This window comes from Bos mutus, chromosome 20 (genome assembly GCF_027580195.1).
Source record: "Bos mutus isolate GX-2022 chromosome 20, NWIPB_WYAK_1.1, whole genome shotgun sequence".
Taxonomy (NCBI): Eukaryota; Metazoa; Chordata; class Mammalia; order Artiodactyla; family Bovidae; genus Bos; species Bos mutus.
In genome coordinates, this window is record NC_091636.1 from 21,377,818 (window position 1) to 21,400,982 (window position 23,165).

Consider the following 23,165-nt stretch of genomic DNA (forward strand, 5'->3'; position numbering starts at 1 on the left):
TTAAGGGTTCATATGCTTACCTTTATAGCCTCTGCTTTTTGGTGCCTGGTCTTCAAGGCCTGATACTTGAAAGATGCCATTTGGTAATGGTTGAATGAATGAGGAAATGCTGACTCTTTTAAAAACATTATAATTCCCAATTATATAAGTTGTTTCATTAAAAAGAACCAGGATATAACAGCATTTTTTATTAAGTAATTTCTATTAAAGAAATAACAGGCGTCAGTATGTTGTTTTATATTCCTAAATTTTATTTCAGCCAATAAATTTGCTGCTTGTTTAAAATTATTTAAAAATATTTACCCTGGAGCTCTGTGTCTCTATATACTATTGAATTTATCTTTAAAAGGATGTATACTTAATACATTACATCCAGTAAACCGTTTGCTACCTGTGACCTAATAGGTCTGTCAGTGTTTCTGAAATAAGTCGCCTTCTTTACTAACCCAGCTCTGCTGCTTCCTCTGCTTCTGTTGTGATAGATACGACCGTATGTAGGATGTTTGGTACAGTATTTGCCTCTTCTTTGGAAGCAGAGTGAAGAGCACAATATGTTGAGGTGTGCTATTCTGACAACACTTATTCATCTTGTTCAGGTAAGTTTCTTCTCCACAGTTTCTAGTTCAGTTTTTTTTTTCTCCTTCTTTAAATTTTTTTTGCTATTTTCATGTGATTGATGTTAGTGGCAGTAAAAGACCTCACATTATTCTTGTTCATGTGTGATCTACACCATTTAAAAACACTTTTTTTATATTCACTATGAGCACTTTTTGACATTTAAAAAAATATTCTCTATATTTAAAAGACAATTTCTTTCATTAGAGGTGGTTGTCCCCAGAGAAGGTAGACTTGTGATTTTTACAGTCAGTTGTTTTTTGCATGTAGTTTCCTTGGTATTCAGGGCTCTTCTGTATAAACTGACTCTCCATTTTCACTTAATTTAAAGTAAAAACTTTCCTTTCATATGTTGGGAAGACAGAAAAACAGGTAAGTTGCCTTTGAGGGAAGGAGTTAATTTGATATTTGATATCTTGACTTTGAGGTATGGGGATGTGCAGCAGGTTGAGAGAACCCTAAAATTTCAGAGAGAGAGAGTTGGAGCTGCAGTTCTCATTTGAACTGTTAGGGTGGATTAAGGTCTGATGGTATGAGAATGGAGAGGGAAGCACTTAATGAGAATATCTGTCTGTAGGGATGCACAAGTGACTTTTATTGCTCTTGCTGCAAAAGTTGATAGATTTTTTCCAATGGGGAGATCTCTTTCAAAATTAAGAATTAGTACTCTAAAATGTTCCAATAAGTTGAACTAATATTATTATTATTATTATTTTTAAAAAAAACCCTTTTCAGTCACCTTGAAACATAAACTTATTCTTTCACCAAATTTTTATGGTTGAGTTTTATAGTTATAAATTTCTATCTGAGGCAGTTTTAGATACATGGATAGTGATACAAAAAAAATTTTTTTTTAAGCACTTTTGTCTATCCTTTAATTCTTGTGATTATCCTGAAAAATTATATCCCTTTAATAAATGAGAATACAAATGCTAATAGAAGGTTAGCAGTTAGTCTGAGATTGTTCATGTAAGTGTCAGAGCAGAGAGTGATCCTCATGTCTTTTGCCTTATATCTCTGCCAAATGTGTTTTTAGACTCAACTTGAGATTTTTGTGAAGGAGGTATGCTCTTCAAGCAGTGTTACCTTAGGAAATCTTAGGAAGCTATAGTAACTTGCGGGAAATGCTTGGAGTCTATAGGACCTTTTCCTTTAATTGTGACACCCTGGGTATGTATAGGCCAGTGGTACAAGTTTTTAGCTAAGTAATCGTGTGCCCTTGGAGAAAACATACAATGTTTAACATTAAAAATGAGAATACCTTAAAATAAGATTTTCAGTCATTTGAGAAAGTTATATAATTATTAGGGTTATTGGTAAGTTTCCTTTCATGGAATTTGTTGCATCTTTCAACTATCATTTTTATTTATTTATTGAAATTTAGTAGACATATTAGTATAAGTATTTGTTTTTATTTTTGTTTTCCTTCTTAAAATTCTAGGAACCTAGACTGATAGTCTCTCTGACTGAGGAGTTTAATAATGAATGAAAATAAACTTTCTCGCCTGCAGTAGTTTTGCCTCAGTGGAAGTAGGCATTCATTTATTTGATAAATACGTTTTTGAACACCTGCAATATGCAATACATGGTACTAGGCACTGGGAAACAGAAATGAATAGGACAAGCTTTCTGTGAATGTGGTTGTCTAGGGGAAGACTGAACAGCTAAGTGCTCTTTGAGCAGTAAGGACAGAGTGCTGTGGGGCACTTGGTGGGTTACTTGTCTGAGACTGGAAGACCTCACATGGGTCATCAGAGAAGTCTTCCTTCAGAGGTGATACCCAAATAGTGTATCATTATCTCTTGACCTCCCTGTATAGAAGATGAGGATTTAATTTTCATTTTCCTGGGTATGACTCCTATCCTTCAAGCCTCCCAATATAGTTATAGTTTAAATTAGGTCACTATTTAGTGTTTGTATGACTTCATACACGGAGTTCATATATAAAGAATGTTGAAGTCATATATCATTATATACGGCTAATTTTCTATCCTATATAACCATCCACCTAATCTCCACTCCTATATTAATAATTGTTTGCTTAGTTTATTATAACTTTTCCGTTACTGTGCAGCAAATTACCACAGATGTAAAGGAATAAAATGGCATTCTAAATACCTCATAGTTCTGTAGGTCAGAGGTCGAGCACAACATTTTGTACTCTTTGATCAGTCTGATAGCCTGAAATTGATATGCTGCCAGACTAAATTCCTCTGGAGGCTTCAAGGAAAATTTTTCTTTACATTCAGTCAGCTTATTGGGAGAATTCAGTTCCTTGGTCTGTAGCACTAAAATCCCAGATTACTTGCTGGCTGTCAGCTGAAAGTGAAAGTGAAAGTTGCTCAATCGTGTCTGACTCTTTGTGACCCTATGGACTGTAGCCTGCCAGGCTACCTTGGAATTCTCCAGGCCAGAATACTGGAGTGGGCAGCCATTCCCTTCTCCAGGGGATCTTCCTGACCCAGGAATCAAACCAGGGTCTCTTGGATTGCAGGCAGATTCTTTACCAACTGAGATACCAGGGAAGCCTTGGAGGCCCTCCAAGTCCCTAGAGTCCAGCCACATTCCTTGATCATGACCCCTTCCATCATTATCATCAGCAGTGGGGAAGTTCTTGGTTGTCAAATCCCCTCAGGTTTTGAATCTCTAACTTTCTTTCATGCAGCTAGCTAAAGAAAACTCTTTTAAAGGGTTCATGTGGTTAGGTCAGGCTAATCTGTATAATTTTCTTATTATAAGATCATTCAATTTGAGACCTTAGTCATATCTGGAAAGTAATATCTAAATTAGCATTTGATTGAATAACTGGGGAATGGTCTGTGTACACTGAAGTTATGAAGTTAAGAATCATAGGTGGTCATCTGAGAATTCTGCCTGCTACATTTGAGCTTTCTGTGTAACTGAATCCATTCTGTCCACCTGTTATCTAAACATTCTCTCAGTATGTTCCCACACATCAGGTACTTTATTACTTTCATCATCTTGGAATCTGGAAAATTGATACAAGCTTTAGTATGCATTGGTTTTTACTCTGTGCTTGTTCATGGCTGTTATAACTGGATCCCCTTTCAGTGTCATCAGAAGGGTTCTTCTTGCCTATCCTTTCTGTAGGATGCCTGTTTTCTGTACCTGTCTTCTTCCTTGTTATGACTTCCTCTTTCTGCTGGAGCCCACGAATGTCTGTGGCATTCTGCAAAAGGTACTTGGGGGATAAATTTTGTCAAGATTTTGCATGTGTGAAAAATGCCTTAAAGTTTTCATGTTGACTAGTAGTTTGGCTGGGTGTAAAATTCTAAATTTACCCCTTGAGAGGCATTTTTAGTGTGTCTTCTAGCTTCTGGAGTTGCTCTTAGGAATCCTTAGCCATTTTAATTCTTGTTTTCTTGAATATGTCATCTCCTCTTTCCCTTTGGCAACTTATATGATCTCTGTGTTTCTATTTTCAATTTCATGATGATGTGGGTATATTTTCATTCCATTGTTCTGGACACTTGATGTATATTGCAAACTGGAAATTCATGTTCTTGGGTTCTAGATAACTCCATCACATTCTGTTGATTATTTCCACACTTTTGTGTTTTTCTTTTGTCTCTTTCTGAACTTCTTGTTGCTTAGATGATAGATGAATGACCCAGCCCTATATTTTTCTTCCTGTTCGTTTCTGCTTTTCCTTCTCTGCTGGGGTCCAGCCCCAGCAGGATCCAGGGGAACTCTCAGGATGAATGGCGTCGGCGAGAGAGACACGGGTCTTATAATGGACTGGAGAGGGATGACACGGGTCTTATAATGGACTGGGACCTGGTGGTCCGGGGTCAAAAATACAAATAAAAAATAAAGAGAAAGAATAAGGGAGAGAGAAAGAGACTGATATTCCTTGGTTTACACAGAAAGCCAATAAAGTCCCTGACACGGGACTTGCTCTGTTCATGGAGGCCTCAGGCGCCCTCTCGGTGGGGTGAAGATGCAGAGCGCCTTCTCAATTGGGTGGAGACGCAGAGCACCTCCTCGATCGGGTCTTAGAAGCCTGGCAAAAATGAACTCAGAGGGCCTCTGTGCTCCAGGGAGTCAGCCTGAAAAAGAAAAGAGAGAGACAGAGAGAAAGAGAAAGAAAGACACGGAGACCAGAGCTCTGGTGAAGTGGGATCTGCAGCTTTATTTTCAAAAGGAACTTTTATACTCTGAGTTACACATTTCTCAAAGTAAAAGATACAGAGTCAGCTGAACATTCCATCAATTTTACCTTTATTGAAACCAGGATATTTTCTGTATACCTTTTCATAAACAAAGGTCTTATGTTATGTCTGGCTCTGTGGCCTGTTAACATTTCATGACTCTTCTGATAAAGGTTGATCAGCCAGAAACCTTGTTTTCCCTTGAAGTGTTTTTCTTTATTTCTCCCAGCCTCAGAAAGTACTAAATAAAGTTACAGTCTCACGGAGCAAAGGTGCAGTGGGTCACGACAAAGAAAGAACTTATTAGCTCAAAGGTCTGATGTGGTTAATACCAAGGCTACTACTTGTTTTTCTTACATTCCAACTACATTAACTAACGCACTCCCAGGTGCACAGTGGATAAGGGATATGGGAGCTTGGCAGCAAGCACTGGCCCAATAATGAAGCCTTTACCAGTACTGTTCTAATAATTTTTCATCCCTCAAAGGGCTCTATGCTCATTAGGACTTTTAGAATGCTTAGGCTTCCTGTGCCTTTCATGGTTGGGGAGTTGTGAGCAATTATGTGCGTTAGTTGCAAGAATATGGATAAACCTGCCAAGCAGGCTAAAAACTAGAGTCCTAAGTTGATTTTTTTTTCAGAGAAAGGTGGTCGGGGATAACCCCCTGTTAATGTCAGAAGAGTTGGTAAAAGACATAATATAGTAAACAGTAGACAGACAGACTTTGGTTCTGGGGTAGATGCTCGGGCAGGTCCAGGGAGTCCCTTGAGTCCTGATCCGCCTTGCCTGTCAGGTCTCTTCCGCATGACCTTGTCATGGATGGGATCTCCTGTGCTGGCTCCCGGCACGTCTCTTTGTCCTTTTGCTCTACTTTCTGGGGAATTTTTTGAGCTTTATCTTTCAGTCTTTCTATTGAGCTTTTCTTCCCTGCTGTAATATTGTTAATGTCTATGAGTACTGTTTTTTAAATTAAAATTTTATTTATTTTTAATTGAAGTATAGTTGATTTATAGTATTAATTTCAGGTGTACAACATAGTCAATTCAATATTTATATAGATTATACTCCATTTGAAGTTATTACAAAATAATGGCTATATTTCTCTGTGCTGTGTCATGTATTCCTTGTTGATTACTTTATACCTGTTAGTTTGTGACTCTTAATCCCATAACCCTATTTGTCCTTCCCCACTCAAGGAGTTCTTTTCTGTATTGTTGAATAATCATTTTATATTTGTATACAATCATTTGTATACAGATACGGTCATTTGTATTGTTGAAAAATCATTTCATTTTTGTTTTCATGAATACAGTGTTTTATTCTAATAAGGATATTAACATTTTTCTAAGCTTTTATCTCTATATGTGGTCTCTGTTTCCTTCAGTCATGTCTGTTGATGTGATTGGTTGCCTGCTTTTTTTTTTTTTCTTGTGAAACTTTGAGGCATGCACAAAAGAAGGAAGAACAGTATAATGAATCCTTAGGTAACCATTTCCCTTCAAGAGCTGTATCAATATTTTGTCTGTATAAATTTTATATTTTAGAGTGGGCACTAAAAAGTTAATCAAAAGGATTGAATATATATGGGAAACTTGCTGATTGTGGGTTTTTTCTTTAAAATAGTCTAGTTGGAAGCTTTTTTTTTGTATGGAGCAAATGTTTTGGTTCTGTGATTCTGAGATCTTTCCTTAGTGAAAGATCCATCAGTCTTTTGCCCATTATATTATATCTCTGTTTTATATAGTATCCCTAGTCTTGATTACCTGATTGTCTCCTTGTCTTCAGATGCTTTGTTTTGCCTTACGAGAATAAAGGGCCAAATCTGTACTGATTAAAGAGGGCCAGTTGTTTGACTATGCACAAGGATGAGATCTTGTCATCAAATGTCTTTTAAAATACCTTCTACAGGTCCTATTACTTTTAATACTTCCCTCAGCTTCCCTTTCCAAAATACCTTGTGCTGTCAGTTCCCAAGTCTTTTGGAGTTTCTGTAGTGTACATCAGGTGGTTTCTTGCCCTTTTCCACTGCTGGCTTTGAGCTTTGGTTTTCTGAGTCTGCTAAATCAGTCTTTCTTTCCTGCTTCCAAAAATAAGTTGCTTTTATCTCTTCTTAAGCTGTCTTTGTACTTAAGAGTTCTAGGTCTTTAAAAACACATACTCCTATCTCCTTTTAGTGGATCTTGGGAGAGCACAGTAGTAAATGCACGTGTTAAGTCCATCAGCTTTCTCCAGATGCTAACATAGTGATTTCTTATACACAGTCATTTTGTATAGCTGCAGCACTGAGTATCACAGTTGGGTGTAAGGGCCTGTTCTTATTGTTGCCTAGTTGCTAAGTTATGTCTGATTCTTGCACCTCCATAGACTGTGGCCTGCCAGGCTCCTCTGTTCTTGGGATTTCCCAGGCAAGAATACTGGAGTGGATTGCCACTTGCTTCTCCAGAGGATTTTCCTGACCCAGGGATCAAACCCAAGTCTCCTGCATTGGCAGGAGGATTCTTCACCACTGAGCCACCAGGGAATCCTGAGGCCTGGTTAGGAAAGCATAAAGAATGTGTCTTGAAGTTCAGAGGAAGGTGTGTTATCATTTGTATTTTAGAAAGGTAATCAGTGCACCTGTGGGGACACTGGTTTGGAATGGAGTAAAACTAAGGTCAAAGAAATAGTTGGGAAGCTCTTCTGTTAACCGTGAAAGAGACGATGATGTGAAGTAAAGCCATGGAAAGAAGGGGGAACATTTGAGATAGAATTAAGGATTGCTTAGATTTGGGGTGAGGAGGAAGAAGCACAGAAGGTAGTTGTGGTATGATTTTTTGCTCCGTAGACAGTGGTTCATGTCACTTGAGTTAGGAAATGCAGGAACAGAAGCTATTTTTTAGGAAGATAGTGGATTGGTTCAGTGATTTACTTGAGAGTTTGAGATGCCTTCTGGTTGATAATTTCCTATGTCATAAAGAGTGTCTGGAGTTCAGAGGTTTGGGTTGGAGATAATAGATTTGGACATTATCAGCAAGTACAATGGCAACCCACTCCATACTCTTGCCTGGAAAATCCCAGGGATGGCAGAGCCTGGTGGGCTGCCGTCTTTGGGGTCGCACAGAGTCAGACACAACTGAAGTGACTTAACAGCAGTAGCAGCAAGTACAAATCACACGAGAAGAGAGCCAAAGACAGTACCCTGAGAAATACCACTTTTTAGAAAGTGTTGTTCTTTTCTCCCTGCTTAACTGTAACTATAATTGTAATTATTTCACAGAATTGTAGACATTGTTTTATAGTTACAGTTGTGGATTGAAAGTGTTCAAATTTACTTAAAGCTGCATATCTGACACATTCTGACACATTCTTCAACCCACTAGATTACAGAGCTAAATTTCTTGAAGCTTTAACTGAGAGAGTCTTTTATGTTTAGCAGTTACTTTAGTTTTGCTAATGCTAGCATTTTGTGCTCATTAAAATGTGCACTAAGTAAGTAGATTCTAACATTCCTAGGAAATATTAAGTCTATTGATATTAAAAAATGAACTTGATTAGTTTTCCTTAATTTTTTCCTTTTTGCGTTCTGTTAAGAATTGAGCTGTGGAGAGTGAAATTTAACTGAATTTTAAGGCCCAGTTTACTACTTTATTAAATGTGACATTTTTATAAATCTCTTCTTTGGAAAAATCTTTAATAAAGTCTATCAACCCTTGCATAGTTGTAGAAAGGCCCAAACTTAATGAATTTAAGAATAAACTTAGTGTATTTCCACTGAAGTATCTATATCCTGCTGATAAAATTTTGACTTTAAATATATGTGTGTGTCATTGAAAGAGGCATTCGTATACATTTTGTTGCTTTGTAATTATATATTATATTGACATCTGAATTATTTTCTAAGTGAGGAGATGTTTGATAGTTTGCTTGGTTTCCTTTCTTTGCTTATTAGATTGTAGAGATTATGAGTTAGAAATTGATTTTCTATCCTCTTATGTTCCTTTCAAAGTGCTTAGATTTAGTGTGATGCACTGAGTCAACCTCCATAAGACAATAATTAGTCAAACCAGAATTTTAAATTAAAATCTCCCTCTTCCTCCATCTTTGTTTTCTTATTAAAAAATTGGCATAAATTCTTCATTAAAAAATGCACACATTAAAAAAAAAACTCCTTTTACCCCTCCCAACATCCTTTTCCAACATCCATATTTAACTAGTGTCAACAGTTTTTTCTGTTTGCTCCCAAGAAACTTTTTTATGCGTATATCTTCATATCAGATATATAGCTATTAAAAAACTTTTTTGGCTTGTGAAATTGTTATACACCCTTCTTTTTAATCCCAATTTGTCATTATTTTTGAAATTGTTTTCATTCCATGCCTAATCCTTTTTCATGACTACTGAGTATTCTAGAATATGAAGGTATTATAATGTAGTTATCTTAACTGATGAACATTTAGATTAGGTTCTTTTTGACTGAGTTATTTAGTTGGGATAATTTGTAGAATTTAACACATCACTGTTTACACATCTTCAGTCATCATGGAAGGGAATATAAATATGTATATGAGAAATCTCTTAAAATGAACGTATATTTGTAACCTTGATGTATATGGTTTTACTACCATTAGGCAATTGAATATTTTTTTACTACTGATTTCCAATTGTAAACAGAACTAATTTTGTTTTAATAATGCTTATAATTAGAATCATCCTTTTAAAATCTGATTGATTGATTTTTTTAATAAATTGGTTTTAGGGCTTTTTTATATGATAGGTGATTTTTTTGGTGGGAGGCGGGACTTTAGATTATCTATGTTAAGTTTTATTTATACTTCCCATAGGGATTAGGAGCAGACAGCAAGAACCTGTACCCTTTCCTGCTCCCAGTTATTCAACTGAGTACAGATGTTTCCCAGCCTCCACATGTTTATCTTCTGGAAGATGGTTTAGAATTATGGTAAGAGGAAAAACTTGATACTGTGAATCTTATTTATTTATTTTCCTGGGCTTCCCTACTGATGCCAATAAAGCAGAGGTCATGTAACAGGGTTTAAAAGCTCAGCATTGAAAAACAGAAACATAAAGGCAGTTTCCCTGAACTGGGTAACATAGTAACTCCCACTTTTCTTGGCATCTGTCGCTCATTGTAGGCTTATAATAGTAAAAGTTAGAGAGGAAGTTTCAATAAGAACTCAGCTGCATTTCATCTTTTGGAATTTGGAATGTGAAATGAGGAATCTTGACCAAAACTAAAAATTGACATAAAAACCTCCACACTGTTAAATGGGATGTTTTGGGGGTTATTGAATTATTTTCAACTTCTTACTGCTTTACCCAGTAAATACTCGGATAAAATACCTCAGCCTCAGATATTAATGCTACTTAGTCTTGACTTAATATTTTACTGAGTATAGTAGTATATAGCGTTAAACAGTGAAAAACAATTGAACCCTGTTTCTGTGACATCTCAGCGCCACAAATTATGTAATGAATGAATTGCAGTTAAGTAAACACAGACTGAGCATTGACTAGAAATCTTTTTGCTTCATCTTACTGATGGCAGCAGTTTTCTTTGGGGCTAATCTACTTAAGATGTAGTTAACAATACAGGAAAGCTTTTAAAACTCCAATGTAAAAAACCTAGTATTGGAATTTAAAAAAGCAAGTCAAAGGAAGTATACATGGAACAAAGTGAACGTTTGTGGTGCCTCCCTCTGTCACTGCTCCCCCTCTCCTTCTCTTCCTTCCTTCAGTTTTCCTTGGGTATTTAGGAGTGAATAGTTTTTTGATTCTTAGAAATTGTTTTTGGTGCAAATGCTGAATGAATGGTCTGTAAACAACAGCAACAACAAATCAGAATACTAGATGAACAATTGTAAAACATAACTAGGTAGATACTTACTAATTTGCAATTTGTGTTTCTCATATTTTCTAGGTTATATTGTTTGAATTTAAATGACTTCTGGATGGTTTGATTGTGAACTAGCATGTGTTGGAGCCTTTTATATTCGTTTATTTTTATTTGTACAGCGTGGGTTACTCTAGATCAGAGGTTGGCAAACTTTTCCTGTAAAGGGGCAGATGGTAGGCTTCCTAGGCTTTGTCCTTTCTGTCCCAGAGATTCAGCTCTGCTGTTGTAGTGTCAGAGCAGTCATAGACAATATGTATACAGATGGTTTCAGTTGTGCTCCAGTAAGACAGCATTTATAAAAATAGGGTGTGGACTGGATTTGGCCCATGAGCTATAGTTTGCCAACTTCTACTCTAGATTACAAATTAAAACAGTAATCTCTGGCAAATAGATTCTTTTCTGTAAACATATATATTATTTATCAGAAAATGAAAAATATTATAGTAAAGAGGTAGACTCATATGTTTATCAATGTAATTACAGATCTAGTATATTAATGTGTTAGTGAAAGGTGTACACATTTTTTAAGGATTACATAAACAGATAATAGGAATGCATTGCTCCACTAATGGTAATTCCTTTTTTCCTAGCCTTTCATTGTATATAAACAAAATTAAATCATTGGGATGCATTTTAAAAGTTTATCAAATTTACTAATGCTGCTGCTGCTGCTGCTAAGTCGCTTCAGTCGTGTCCGACTCTGTGCGACCCCAGAGACGGCAACCCACAGGCTTCCCCGTCCCTGGGATTCTCCAGGCAAGAACACTGGAGTGGGTTGCCATTTCCTCCTCCAATGCATGAAAGTGAAAAGTGAAAGTGAAGTCGCTCAGTCGTGCCTGAGTCTTAGCGACCCCATGGACTGCAGCCTACCAGGCTCCTCCATCCATGGGATTTTCCAGGCAAGAGTACTGGAGTGGGGTGCCATTGCCTTCTCCGTTACTAATGCTGAGATACTTTAAAGAATCAAAGTATACATTTCTTAATGTAATTTTCTTAGGGGGCTAGAACTCCTATTTGGAATCAGTATCCCAAACTCCTCTATTTGGAACACAGGTAGGCAGTCCCGTGTACATACCGCAGCATTAGGTTTGCCATCATGTTCTGATGATTACATCTTTTCTTATCTGTGAAATGAGGAAAAATAATTTCTACCTCACTTGGTTGTGTGAGCATGAGATGCACATGATATATATGATTTATAAAGTCTGAGAATTGGTGAGGTTGCCTAGGAAGAAAAGGGCAGATAGAGAACATAGTGTTCTGGGCGGAATCCTGAAGAAAAAATTTTGAGGTTGCGTGAGAAGCTATCAGAGGAGGAAAACCAAGCCAAGAGAGAATATTTCTTAAAAGAGGGAATGGTTAATTATGTCAAATGTTGCTGATTGTCAGAGTAAGAGTAGTCCATAGTAAGGAGTCAAGGGAGATGATAGGAGGGGTTTCAGTGGAGTAGTGAGAACAGGAGGAGGAAGAGAGTAGACCAAGAATAAATTGGAGTTAAGTGCAGCCTATGAGCATTGGCAAGTTGTTTGAGAGCTTCGACTATGAAAAGGATGTTGAAGTTGGGCAACAGTTGGCCAGTGTAGGAATGAAGATCTGGAGGTATGATGAGGCTTGAGAGAGTGAGATAATTGAGGGAGGCAAGAAGGGATGGGATTCAGCGTGAATGGAGGGGTTTTTTTTTTTTTTTTTCCTCCTTTAGATAGCAGGGATAGTTCATCTATTTTAACTGGAGACAGAGAGATTTTTGTATTGTAGTAGAATAAGATGGGAGGATATTCCATCTCATAACTTCTATTTTCTCAACAAAATATGAAGGATAGTCATCAACTGAGTGTTACAGGCTGGAATGGGAGTATTTAATAAGATGAGAAAGATTTGTGGGGACAAAAGTATAAAACAGTTACCTTGGGGAATAGAAATTTGAACTGATAGGGAGGTGCAAGTTGTTATTTGTTATATGCACAGTGAAATTCTTCAGATTGATCATGTGATTTTTTTTTTTCCCTCATAACTTCTTTGACCCAACATTGTTATTTTTTTGCTGATATTAAAGTAAATGATTTAGGCCTGGATTTATTGCATTGTAAATACAACATACCACTTGTACAAGTTTTTTAAACTTAATTTGAATTTTAATGACTTATTATAGTAATATGTGCACATAAATAGTAATAATAGTATTGAAGATGCAGACTTTCATGAATATCTATGATATCTATTCTTTTTAACTTGTAGATTGTTTGTTCACATTATTTTGGTTTTTTATCCTGACACTGATCTGTTAAAATATCCCATTCAGTTTTCTTCATGTGAGTGCCCCTGTTCATTTCTAGCATTTTTGAACTGTAAGTTAAACAAGATATTCACTGCACAAAATTTTGATACTTTTGTATAGTGTTATAAGATTTAAGAAATAAAATATATTTAAAATTTTTTGTGAAGTAACGTGATGTATGTTTAAATTCTTTTGCATTTAAATTTAATCTTATATTAATATTGTATGGTTTGTTTCATTTAGATTAAAAATTTTTTTATTTTATTTTTGGCTTGCTGAATCTTTGTTGCTGCATGGGCTTTTTTCTAGTTGAGGTGAGTTGGGGCTGCTCTGTAGTTGGAGTAGGCGGGCTTCTCACTGAAGGTGGCTTCTCTTGTTGCGGAGCACAGGCTCTGGGGCACACAGGCTTCGGTAGTTGCAGCTCCCAGGCTCCAGAGCACAGGCTCAATAGTTGTGGAGCAAGGAACACAAATAGTTGTTCCTTGGCATGGGGGGTCTTCCCGGATCAGGGATCAAACCCATGTCTCCTGCATTGGCAGGCAGATTCTTTACCACTAAGCCACCAGGGAAGCCCTGTTTTGTTTAGATGTGACTTAACTATCTATGTTCATCTTTTACATTTTAGCTTTTTTATTTGAAATTTAGTTATGTTCCTATACAGAGCAAATTTTTAAATTTTGTATTTTAACCTAACCAGGGATGCTTTACTTCAAAAGAATTTTTATAGTCATATGTTTATTTGTTGAATTGATATATCTTTTTACTTTATGCCCTCTCTTTTGTACATTTTTTGGAAGGTTAACATTAAGTTTTAATTTCTCTATGCAAAGATATAGGTACATATATTTTTGTCTAATTATTTATCAAAGTAGTTAACTTTTCCTTTTCCTTGATGGTAAAGAATTTAGTGTTTTGACTTTTTCTTACTTCCTCTCCTTTCCAAGTCTTTATTTTTTAATATGAAATTATAAACCATGTAATTTTATTTTTAAGTAGTTTCAATTCTTCAAATCTTTTCCCTCTTTGGAATAGCATGGTTTATACTATGGAAACTACCACAGGAAGTGAGAGTGACAGTGACTTGAGTGGCGTTTTACTAAAGTAATGATAGTGGAAGGGAAAGAACAAGCTTCAGACACTCTTTTTTGGATCTCTTGAGTACTGAGTGTTTTTAAACATCTTCCAGCATTTAGAATATGCCCTCCAATGTTTTTCTCAGTGAAACCTCAGGACTGGAGTGGAGTTTTTCTTTTGGTTCATGGTTATTTTAAAGATGAATAGGATTTTTTTTTTAAGCTTACTTGATATTTTATTCTTTAAAAATGAAATCCTGTTGTTGTTGTTTTTAAACTGGTTTTTTATTAACATATAGTTGATTTACAATGTTGTGTTAATATCTTCCATACACTAGAGTGACTCAGTTATACACATACATACAGTCTTTTTTATATTCTTTTCCATTATGGTTTATCCCAGGATGTTGAATATAGTTCCCTGTGCTGTGCAGTAGGACCTGTTTATCCGTTCCGTATGTAATAGCTTGCGTCTACTAACCCCAGATTCCCAGTGCATTTGCCTCCTCTCTCCCTCCCGCTTGGGAACCACAAGCCTGTTCTCTGTGTCTGAGTCTATTTCTGTTTGTAGATAGGTTTATTTGTACCATATTTTAGATTCCATGTGTAAATGGTATCATATGGTATTTGTCTTTCTCTTTCGAATCCTGTTCCTATTGATCAAGGTAAGGTGTCCAAAGGCATCACTCCTTGTGCTGTTGAGAAGTACTTCATTTGGGGGTACCTGGTTTTCCCTGTGTAATCCCCTGCCTAGATTACCTGATTTTGTCATTTAACATTTGTGAAGTCTTTCGTAGACACAAAATAATATGGGGGTCATGTTGTTTATAATTATTTGTAACTTACATAAAATGAAAACTCATTTTCCATACTCTGGGTAAGAAATAGAAGAGTGAGACTGTCTGTGAAGCCAGTGTTATGGCAAGTTTGTTCTATGCTGGGGTAACCCACTGTACCAGTTTTTTTGTTTTCATTTCTTGATTTTCTTTCTTGTGTTTTTATATTTTTAAAATCACATACATGTGTGTATCTCTAACCAGTATATTTTAACTTTTTATGAATTGTATCATGTATGTTCTAACTTGGTTCTTTTGCTTCCTGTTTTGAGATAGATCTATAGTGATGAGCCTAATGGTGTGACTGTAATGATTCACTTACTCATTTGCCACTTTGTTTGATGTTCAAATAATGCAACTCTGAACATTCTTGTGCATGACTCCTAGAGCAAATGTGTAAGACCGTATGCCCTAGTATACATTTCTGCCTAGAAACAGTTCCAGGTCATAGCTATATGCACATATCCATATTCAGTATTACTGGATAGTAGCGGTTTCCCTAAGTGATTATATCAACTTGCATTGCTGTCAGCACTGTGCAAGTTAGTGTTTTATCGCTTTGACAGTACATGGTATGTCACACTTAATATTTTGCTGATTGATGGGGTAAAATTGTACCTTGTTTTGGTTATAATTTGTATTTTCTTAATTACTAGTTACATATCTTTATATATTTTATAGTCGGGTTTATTGTCAACCATTGTATCTTGTGTGAAATATTTGTTCATGTGTTCTGTCCATTTTTCTCTTGACTTTTTAAAAAAATATCATTCCCTTGTTAAGCATATCTATTGAAAACAATCTTCTCCCAGTATGTAACTTTTATGTTTTAACTTTTTTGAGACAGCTTTTGGTACATAATAGTTGTTAACTTTAGTGTAGTTATTAGTCTTTTTCTAGACTTTTTCTAATCTAATGCCATAAAAATCTTCTGACCTCTTGTAAAACCTGACTTTTCTCATATAAATCCTGGAATTAATTTCTGTATTTTGTATGGAGGAGAGGTTTGGTGTCTCACCACAAAAGACTGAGTAGTCCCTTTTTAAAAAAAAAAATTTTCTGTATTGTCTATTTTGCTTTCTTCCTTTAAATGGGACAGTTTTTGAAATACTTCAGTTGTATTGTTAATAGTTTTAAAGGCTGTGGAAGGTGATTTAATCATCTTTCTTTACCCCTGCTTCCTAGGTTAGTGACTTTGGAAAACAGCCCATGTATTACACCAGAGTTGCTTCGTATATTTCAGAATATGTCACCACTTCTAGGTAAGTTTTAAAGCATAAAATTACTACTGTTCTACAGGCAGCTGTAAATTATACCTTCCATTTTTAATAAACCCTTGATTTTAAGAAATAAGTTGGGTAGTATTTTAATAGTTTCTGAATTTTTTTCCTACAGTATAACTTTTTAGAACTATTTCTGTGTATTAAAGAGCAAACACTAAATTTACTTAATTGAAAAAGTCGTTTCATGCTATCAGTTGTTCATAAATGAGCTCTATACATACTTCTGATTTAGCTAAGGAACCACCAAAATAAAGATTATTACATATTAGAAAAGAACTTATTGTTCGTTGAGGTATTATTTATGTATGGGCTTGAAATAAGGAAGCTTAATTTTCTTTTTTAAAAGTTCTTTATTCATTCAGGTCAGGGTTAGTTGTTGGGTCTTAGATGCACACACAGGGGCTCCACTGTGTGATTTTCATCGCGTCTTCGGGATCTTTTGTTGTGGCACATGGACTCTCTAGTTGTGGCGCGTAAGCTTAGTTGCCCTGAGACCTGTGGGATCTTAGTTCCCTGACCAGGGACTGAACTCTTTGCCTCTGCATTGCAAGGTGGATTCTTAACCACTGGGCCACCAGGGAAGTCCCTGGAAGCTTAATGTTTTGAAGCAACACTTTTGACATGTGACATCAGAGAACTAGACACTGTGCTAGGGTTAGGCTCTTGAGTCTCTGTTAGCTACCATGGATGATAGGTAGTTTGATTCCTTTCTGAACGTGAACATGTATTCTGATGATACTTAACCATAGAAAGCCAATGCTTGTCTGCTACATATTGGCTACCATTCACAAGTATGTGATATCTTAAATTTACAAAAAATACTGTCTAGAGAAGTTATTTTGTGTGTAATTTTTACCAGTGCAGATTCACATTTAACTTGTATAGACTATTTAAGAGTTGTATATAGTGCTATTTACTGGCCTTTTGATTCTTTTTCAGTCTGCCGACTACTGCTATTTAAAAACATTGTTTATTTACAAAATGTAAAAACTGTTTATGTTTATTCCATTCAGAGTTCCCAATCTTTAATACTTACCCACGGAGCGTCTTTTAACTCCTTTCTTTTCGGGAATATACTGCATTGTAAGACATTTAATAGCATCCTCACAACCCACTGGATGCTAGTTTTCACAGCCAGAGTTTCCAGACATGGCCACATGTCCCCTAGAGGGCAAAATTGCCCATGGTTGAGAACATTTGAATTAAATTATTCACAGTCTGAAAATAAATGCAGGTCTATTGCATGGTCATCTCCTCTTGATACTTGGACCAGACAATAACTATTTTTTAATCAGAGTTTTACTAGGAACTCATAGATAACAATGAACAGTGTTCAATATACTTTAAGATAAATTTATTAATTTTAGGGGTATTTTTTTACTATTACTATGTAGTATTTGTTTAAGATAGCATTCCTTAGTATAAGCTGTACTTGGCATGATGGAGGCATGGAAAACAGTATAAAGTGACCTAATTGCTCTTTGCTTGTATACATTAATCTAGAAATAGCTTTTAAAGTATCTGTGAGAAGAGATGGGAACTGTGGTTTTCAAAATCAAATCTTTTTTAAATATTGTTTTCTTCTTCATAGACGTTGGTAAAATTTTAGATGGCAGTGATTTAGAAATTGTATTTGGTGACATACCCAGAATGTAATCATTCTGAATTTTTACTAAAGTGTAGACCCTTCTGCTATATTTATCACGGAGGTTGCCAAGTAGTTTTCTGTTCATTGTTTGTCTGTTAAACAGTGTGTCCAAGTTCAGACTTTACTGGACTTGCTCCTTAAGGAGAAAAGGACAGTGTGAAGTTTTCATAAGGATGACTTTATCCAATATAATTGTCTATTCTTTTATCCTGACATTTTGTCTTCTGTTGTGAAATGGCTTCCCTGGTGGCTCAGATAGTAAAGAATCTGGCTGCAATGCAGGAGACCCGGGTTCGATTACTGGGCCCGTAGATCCCTGGAAAAGGCATTGGCAAACCACTCCAGTGTTCTTGCCCATGGACTGAGGAGCCTGGCAGGCTATAGTCCATGGGCTTGCCAAGAGCCCACGACTGAGATACTAACACTTTCGTATATTTAGGTGACAGCCTTTGTTATTTCTGTCTTTGATTAGCATGGTAACGAGTTGGTTAGTCTCTGTCCCCTCTACATTCTCATTTTAACTGATATGTTAAATCCTAGAATATACAAAATAATTCCTTTGAAACGTTTTGAATTTGGGTTATGTTTTTCATCTACTGGGGAAATATACGGGTGGGTTCAGTTCAGTTGCTTCGTCATGTCCAACTCTTTGCGACCCCATGGACTGTAGCAAACTAGGCTTCTCAGTCTATCACCGACTCCCAGAGCTTGCTTAAACTCATGTCCAAGGAGTAAGTGATGCCATCCAACCATCTCATCCTCTGTTGTCCCCTTCTTCTCCTGCCTTCAATCTTTCCCAGCATCAGGATCTTTCCCAATGAGTCAGTTCTTAACAGACAAACCAAGTATTGTAGTTTCAGCTGTAGCATCAGTCCTTCCAATGTATATTCAGGACTGATTTCCTTTAAGATTGACTGGTTGGATCTCCTTGCAGTCCAAGGGACTCTCAAGAGTCTTCTCCAACACCACAGTTCAAAAGCATCAATTCTTTGGCGTTCAGCTTTCTTTATAGTCCAACTCTTAACATCTATACATGAGTACTGGAAAAACCGTAGCTTTGACTAGATGGATCTTTGTTGGCAAAGATACATCTCTGCTTTTTAATATGTTCTCTAGGTTGGTCATAGCTTTTCTTCCAAGGAGCAACCGTCTTTTATGGGTCATTCTCATCTAAATAGAATACCTTCTCACTTTGCTAGGATATGAGTTAGATAAGAACCCAGAGCCTACACTTTTGCCAGGAAACATTTTTTAGTCTGTCCTATTGGAAGTGCATATGATTTCTAAAATAGTAGCAATACAAAATGAAAAGTTTTAGATATAGATGATATTTTGGAATCATGTTTTGATTTGTATAATTAATACATATAATCTATATTCTGTTTTATCATTATTGTTTGTGATAAGACATGTAAAATAGCACTGCATATACATTTGATCATACTCAATTTTAACAAAATGGTTTTTTGCTTTGCACTTTGAAAGGAATACCTAAAAGCAATATTATTTTCCTATACTATTCTGGTAATAATACTTTTAAGAACATTTTCTATGTGTAGGTTTTTCACGGGGGAGTGGATTTGAATAACAAAGCCCAAGAGTTGGGAATTATAATTTTCAAAGTATAACAGGCACTCTTTTAAGTAGGGTTACATGTTCAATGCCAGCACAGTAGACACTCAGTAAATGCTTATTGAATGAACCCATTTAAGCAGATGTCATAATATGATGATAAAATGATTCAGTTGCATGCAGTTTGTCATGCTGGTACTAGAAATTTAATTTGAAATGAAAGGTTGGATTATGTAGTTATTTTCTGAAAGGAAAGAAAAGGGAGCTTAGTATTTTCTAAGTTGTTTTAAGTAATGGGAGGTATATGGAAAGCTTTAAGTTACAGGTTAATGCCAGTTTTTATATAGATATTGATATACTAGCAGTCAGAATAGCATTCAGAAAAGATTTATAAAGAAGGGCATGTAGCTTAGCTTTAAATGAATTGCTTCATTTAAACTGATTTGGAACAATTAATTAATTTGTTCTTTATTATTATTATTTTGGCAGAACTAAGTTCAGAAAGTGTCAGAACCTGCTTTAAGATCATCAATGGTTATATCTTTTTATCATCAACTGAATTTTTACAGGTATGTTGTAGCTTTTGCATTGTTAGAATTTATATAGTTATTATTTGATTGTTTCCTCTTTGAAATCAGAAATCTTATTTTCAAGCTTTTTCAAAGTATAAAAGATTGACTTATTACTTTGATTGGGGGGATCATCATAAGCACTGCCCACTGCAAAGGTGATGCAGTTCCATGAATTACATTATTTAACACAAAATATGCTCTACATATAAATATATCCTTACATTGCTACAAAAATCAGAATAGGAGTAAATTGTATTTTTATTTCTTAAACTTTTCTTTCCTACAGAGTTTTAATTGAAATTTTATATACTGAGAGCTCTAGTATCTAATATTCAAATAGATTGAGTCCCAAATTCAATATTACGCCTTTTTTGATATTGCAGATATATTCATATGTATAATTTGACTTTTCATTGCATTTCAGACCTATGCAGTAGGTCTATGTCAGTCCTTTTGTGAACTACTAAAGGAAATTACTACAGATGGTCAAGTTCAAGTGCTGAAGGTACTGTCATCTTTCTGATGAATATTGTTGTAAGTTTTCCGTCTGTATTTTGTGAGATTGGACCTTCAATTGGCTTTGGATGATTGACAAGAAAGGGAAGAGTAATTCTGGACAGAGTATTTTCTTTTAGCAGTATTAAATTGGTGTTAATACTTCTGGACTAGAGATCAGAAATCTGATTGTGCATATAAGTCACCTGAAGATGTTGTTAAAATGCACATTTCACATTTCTAACAAAGTGTCTGCTGATGAGTCCCCAAAGTCTCCCCCGCCCCTATCTTGAGACTTCACCTTGTATAATAAGGGTTTAAAAACTTATAAATTACCCAAAGGGTGGTGACGTCTGATACTTCTCACCTGTCCAGTTTGTTCACCTGCTTTTGGGACACAGTATCCCACTATAATTTGGCACTTTTAATTTGGATTGCCTATTGAATTTAGAGTACCAAGCTCGTATGAATTGTATATAACAAAGAACCAGTGTTGCATCATTGCATTGTATACCTGAAGCCGATATAGTGTAATATGTCAGTTATATCCCCATTTAAAAAAAAAAACTTGATAGGCTATGAGTTTATTTTTATGCATTATATCTTTATGGAATCACTATATCTCTATATATTGTATATAGTTTGTATAATTAAGAACAGGCTCGAGTTATCTATACATCTACATATTAAAGATATAAATTGTATCAAATGTATATACTTAGATATAAATATTTTAAATATATGTTAATATATCTTTACATGTATATATGTGGTTCCTATACACTTACTTTGTATGGAACTTTCTGAGAAGGTGTTCTTGTTAAAAGCATCTATTTTTTGTTTCTAATTTCTTAGCTATGTTTTAAGTCAGATATGAGAGCTGATTAGGTGAAGTGTTATTATAACATAGCCAAGTAGCATTTTTTGTGTGTGAAAGTCCTGGCTTTAGATCCTAAAAGCTATTTGATTTCCTCCCAGTGAAATGAAAATGTGCTTTCCCAAAAAGGTTCGTTGTTAGAAATGCATTAACCACAGTAATCAAAGCAGCAATCCATAGTATATTTCGGGAAACTAAGTGGGTATTAGTTTGTATAGATAGTAAAGTCTTCTTTCATATTAACCAACCACTGGAACATATTCAAGCATCACACTGTTTAATGTTCTGTTCTTCAGACATTTATTATACACTTATATGCTTGTATAACGCTGCAGATATCTGTGTTAATATGCATGTTAATTTGATTTTCAAATGGCTGCATTTAGTATCGCTGCTGATTATTCAGTTTCACCATGTGGGTCAGTCCAGTTCAGTCACTCAGTCATGTCCGACTCTTTGTGACCCCATGGACTGCAGCACGCCAGGCCTCCCTGTCCATCACTAACTCCTGGAGCTTACTCAGACTTGGGTCCATCGAGTCGGTGATGCCATCCAGCCATCTCATCCTCTGTTGTCCCCTTCTCCTCCAGCCTTAAATCTTTCCCAGCATCAGGGTCTTTCCCAATGAGTCAGTTCTTCTCATCAGGTGGCCAGAGTATTGGAGTTTCAGCTTCAGCATCAGTCCTTCCAATGAATACCCAGGACTGATCTCCTTTAGGATGAACTGGTTGGATCTCCTTGCAGTCCCAGGGACTCTCAAGAGTCTTCTCCAACACCACAGTTCAAAAGCATCAATTCTTCAGCGCTCAGCTTTCTTCATAGTCCAACTCTCACAACTACTGGAAAAACAATAGCCTTGACTAGATGAACCTTTGTTGTCAAAGTAATATCTCTGCTTTTTAATATGATGTCTAGATTGGTCATAACTTTCCTTCCATGGAGCAAGCGTCTTTTTATTTCATGTTTGCAATCACCATCTGCAGTGATTTTGGAGCCCAAAAATAAAGTCTGACACTGTTTCCACTGTTTCCCCATCTATTTCCCATGAAGTGATGGGACCAGATGCCATGATCTTCGTTTTCTGAATGTTGAGCTGTAAGCCAACTTTTTCACTGTCCTCTTTCACTTTCATCAAGAGGCTTTTTAGTTCATCTTCACTTTCTGCCATAAGGGTGGTATCATCTGCATATCTGAGGTTATTGATATTTCTCCTAGCAATCTTGACTCCAGTTTGTGCTTCATCCAGCCGGCGTTTTTCATGACGTACTCTGCATAGAAGTTAAATAAGCAGAGTGACAATATACAGCCTTGACGTACTCCTTTCTGGATTTGGAACCAGTCTATTGTTCCATGTCCAGTTCTAACTGTTGCTTCTTGACCTGCATATAGGTTTCTCAAGAGGCAGGTCAGGTGGTCTGGTATTCCCATCTCTTTCAGAATTTTACACAGTTTGTTGTGATCCACAGAGTCAAAGGTATTGGCGTAGTCAATAAAGCAGAAATAGATGTTTTTCTGGAACTCTCTTGCTTTTTTGATGATCCAGTGGATGTTGGCAATTTGATCTCTGGTTCCTCTGCTTTTTGTAAATCCAGCTTGAACATCTAGAAGTTCAGAGTTTATGTACTGTTGAAGCCTGGCTTGGAGAATATTGAGCATTAATTTGTTAGCATGTGAGATGAGTGCGGTAGTTTGAGCATACTTTGTCATTGTCTTTCATTGGTATTGGAATGAAAACTGACCTTTTCCAGTCCTGTGGCACTGCTGAGTTTTCCGAATTTGCTGACATATTGAGTGCAGCACTTTCACAGCATCATCGTATACGATTTGAAATAGCTCAACTGGAATTCCATCACTTC

At 36.0% G+C, this 23,165-nt stretch overlaps 1 protein-coding gene across 1 annotated transcript in view; it reads left to right on the forward strand.

The window, feature by feature from the left end:
• The window catches only part of IPO11 (importin 11), a 204,860-nt gene that overhangs the window by 91,783 nt on the left and 89,912 nt on the right, over positions 1-23,165 (forward strand). Inside the window, exons 20-24 of the mRNA XM_070357518.1 lie at positions 483-596; positions 9,609-9,724; positions 16,048-16,124; positions 19,855-19,934; positions 20,362-20,442. Of these exons, the coding sequence (XP_070213619.1) occupies positions 483-596; positions 9,609-9,724; positions 16,048-16,124; positions 19,855-19,934; positions 20,362-20,442 (468 nt within the window). The remainder of the gene's footprint in view (positions 1-482; positions 597-9,608; positions 9,725-16,047; positions 16,125-19,854; positions 19,935-20,361; positions 20,443-23,165) is intronic.